The following is a 3,870-nucleotide window of genomic DNA, read 5'->3' on the forward strand; positions in this document are numbered from 1 at the left end:
TTCTTTATCATGAGAATACTTGCTAGAAATTATGCAAATTATGGGGTTTAGCTCTCTGTGGTGTAATTGGATTTTGGAGATGTTGTCTTCTGCTACTCTCTCGGTCCTGGTGAATGGTTCTCCTTCCTGGGAGTTTCATATGTTCAGAGGTCTGAGATAGGGGGATCCCCTATCCCATTTTCTTTTTGTGTTGGCCATGGAGGGTTTGCATGTGGCCCTGACTAGGGCCCAGTTAGCTAATGAATTCAAGGGAATCAAAATTGGAGGAATTACAATTTCCCATCTTCTTTATGCTGATGATGTTGTTCTCTTAACTGAATGAAACTAGGAGAATGCTCTCCATATTGTTCGAATTCTTAGATGTTTCTTTTTAGCATCGGGTTTGAAAATAAATATTCCTAAAAGTAAGTTGTATAGAGTAGGGGTCATAGCTAATCATGTTTATGGGGGTGTTCTCTGGGCTCTTTTCCTTTTATTCACTTGGGGGTTCCCATTGTTGATTCTTTCCGAAAAAGATTGTCCATTTGTAAAGCAAAATGTCTCTTTTTGGGGAGACGGATGACTCTAGTTAAAGCAGTTTTGGGTTCGATTGCCGGTTACTTAATGTCCATTTATCCCGTGCCTCTTACAGTGATAAAGGATTTGGAGATTGAGATCAGTATTTTTTTTTGGGTGCTAATTTGGATGATCGTCGTATGCATTGGGTTAGGTGGGATAAAATTATGGCCCCTAAAGAAGTTGGAGGTTTGGGGATTGGTAGTCTTTTTGCCTTTAACAGGGCTGTATGCATTGGGTTAGGTGGGATAAAATTATGGCCCCTAAAGAAGTTGGAGGTTTGGGGATTGGTAGTCTTTTTGCCTTTAACAGGGCTCTATTATTACGTTGAAAGTGGAGATTTTTTCATGACCCAAATTTATTATGGGTGAGAGTGGTCAAAAGAATTTATGGATTGGGAGAGATTACTAATTCTTTGATTCCAAGGAGACAGTTGAAGGGTCCTTGGAATGGTATTACGAGGATTGTAGATAATCTTAAAGTTCAGGGCTTTGACTTCCATAACTTAGCTCCTATTAGAATTGGTGATCAGGCCTATACTTCTTTTTGGCATGATAATTGGCAAGGCAATAATCCTCTTTCGATTTCTTTTCATAGAGTTTTTGCTTTGGATATGAACCACTCAGCCAATGTTAGGGATCGTTTTTTAATTGGTTGGAACACGGATGATCTTAGACGTATGCCTAGAGGTGGAATTGAAGAAACTCAATGGCTTTCTTTTTTGGAGGGGATGCAGGGTGTTCAGCTTCACCAGGTCCGGATAGACTGGGTTGGTCTCTTGATAGTTCTGAATCTTTCTCTGTTGTGTTATGCGGTATGCGTAGGATAGTGGTTTGGTTGCTTCGGGGGATAGGGGTACACAGAGGAATAATTGGGTTCCTATTAATCTTAATATTCTAATATGGATGATTCAACTTTCTAGTATTCCAACGAGGAAGAGATTATCGATTAGGGGTGTTATGGTCCCTTCCATCATGTGCCCAATTTGTATGGTTGCAGCTGAGACTATTGATCATATTTTTATCGAGTGGCGTGACTTAAGAGATATTTGGGGTAGGGTTGCTATTTGGTGGGGTTTATCTCTCCCATCTCAGATCTCGATGCAGTTTTTAATCATTTGGCGGAGTATGTAAATCTGTGTAGAGGTCAAAGAAAGGCGTTTGATGTGGTCATTATTAGTTCCTTATGGTGTTTATGAAATTTTTGTAATACTTCTATTTTTAGAATGGTTTTACCAAAGAAGTCGGTTATTTTTGATGGAGTTGTTAAGAATTTTTTTTTTTTTCTTTTTCTAATAGATGTAGTAGGGTAAACTTAAGTTGAACCGAGTGGCTTCATATTCCCACTTTAGCTACTTTTTTGATATAATTTCATGCTAGCTTCTTGCTAGTTTTTGCTTTTTAATAAAATTTTGCGGTTCCAAAAAGAAAAAAATATATATGAGAATGACTAAAGTAAAAACTAAGATTACAATGCATCAATTTCGTTGTTTGCATTTTTTTTCTTCTCAAAATGCTCCATCCTTCACTTACGAGTTAAAGAAATATTTTATTCAAGATATATCTAAAAGTAAACTTTGCACCTCACGAATTTAATCAATCAATGATTAAACGCCGCTAAAAAGAAAAAAATAAAAATCAACACCAAATTAATGCCAAAACTTTAAACCATATATTACTAAATTAATTCACAAACAATATGCCATCAAAAGAAATTCATGTCACGAACCCATACTCATAAAACTCACTTTCCAGGTACAAAGTTTGTAGCATATGACCACGCATTGTTTGCAACAGGGTCAGCAAGGTGGTCAGCGAGGTTCTCCAACGGTCCCTTTCCGGTAACAATGGCTTGAACAAAGAATCCAAACATGGAGAACATGGCCAGTCTACCATTCTTGAGCTCCTTCACTTTCAGCTCAGCAAATGCCTCTGGGTCATCAGCCAGACCCAATGGGTCGAAGCTACCACCAGGGTAAAGTGGGTCAACTACCTCACCAAGAGGTCCACCAGCAATTCTGTAACCTTCAACTGCACCCATCAAGATCACTTGGGTAGCCCAGATGGCTAAAATGCTTTGTGCATGGATCAAACTTGGGTTCCCCAAGTAGTCAAGACCACCCTCACTAAAGATCTGGGATCCAGCCTTGAACCATACAGCCTCACCAAACTTGACCCCATTACGAGCCAAGAGTTCAGGGAAGACGCACCCAAGAGCTCCGAGCATTGCCCATCTGCTGTGGATGACCTCAAGCTCACGGTTCTTGGCGAATGTTTCAGGATCAGCAGAGAGCCCAGCAGTGTCCCAACCGTAGTCACCGGGGAACTCACCGGTCAGGTAAGATGGGGCTTCGCCGGAGAATGGGCCAAGGTACTTAACACGGTCGGGGCCGTACCATGGGCTTCCTGATGGTGCGACTTTCTTGACTGCTGTCTTCCTCATGGAAACCCTTCCATTTCCGGTGATTTCTGAACCAGATGGTGTTGTTTTCACTGCTTGTCCGATGAATGAAGAAGATACAGACATAGTGGAAGCTGCCATTCTGTTAAATTTGGTTGAAAGATGTTGTGGAGATATATAGGAGAGTTTGAGTTATGAAGATGGGGAGATCTGCAAGTTTATTTATAAGGTGGTTTTTTGGTCAGATAGATATGATCGATGCTTATCTAGATACAATCTTCAGTTCTTCATTTTGATTGGCATAACAACATTCTAGTTTCATCTAAGGGACAGTAATCTGCGTGCTGTGAGTTCTCTGGTCCACCAGAGATTTTTGAAGGGGCTGCGGTATATTCATGGCTCTAGTTTATTGAGGGAATGTAATGGCTCCCATTCTCAGCCACAAGCTGTTCTTTGGTGGGGTTTTTCATCTTTAACCATTTTACATTTTCACAAAGTTACATAAATAGTGATCATGCTTTACAAAGTCACCGGTTCAGCAACAAACTTTTTTTTCCAAGATTAAAAATTCAAAATGGTCCGTATGGTTTTAATATTATTAGTAATCATCTAAGCATTTCAAATTTTAAAAGACAAATACTCATGTTATGTGATTTTCGAGAATGTCAAGTTGAGCATCTCATTTTTCTTTCGGTCTTATGGAATGCTTATTTGGTTTCAATTCCTATATACAATTCCTATGTACTTATCTTGTCCCACATAAATAAACTTTTATACCCTTCTATAATATAATTAGTTTATTTACTATATAAATAGTTATGTTTTATAGTTAACGATAAATTGGGCTCATCATCTCCGATCTTCCATTACTTAATTCCAGAACACCCCCCCCCCCCCCCCCCTTTTTTTTTTTTT

The 3,870-nt window shown here is 39.2% G+C and overlaps 1 protein-coding gene across 1 annotated transcript; it reads right to left on the reverse strand.

Annotated features, from left to right (window-relative positions):
- Positions 1 to 2,203: 2,203 nt before the first annotated feature.
- Positions 2,204 to 3,169, reverse strand: LOC145041566 (chlorophyll a-b binding protein 3C, chloroplastic-like). Its single transcript, XM_078989684.1, has one exon. It carries the CDS (start codon positions 3,094 to 3,096, stop codon positions 2,299 to 2,301), a length of 798 nt encoding a protein of 265 aa, XP_078845810.1. The 5' UTR covers positions 3,097 to 3,169; the 3' UTR covers positions 2,204 to 2,298.
- Positions 3,170 to 3,870: the final 701 nt, after the last annotated feature.

This window comes from Lactuca saligna, chromosome 4 (genome assembly GCF_052625555.1).
Source record: "Lactuca saligna cultivar CGN05327 chromosome 4, ASM5262555v1, whole genome shotgun sequence".
NCBI lineage: Eukaryota > Viridiplantae > Streptophyta > Magnoliopsida > Asterales > Asteraceae > Lactuca > Lactuca saligna.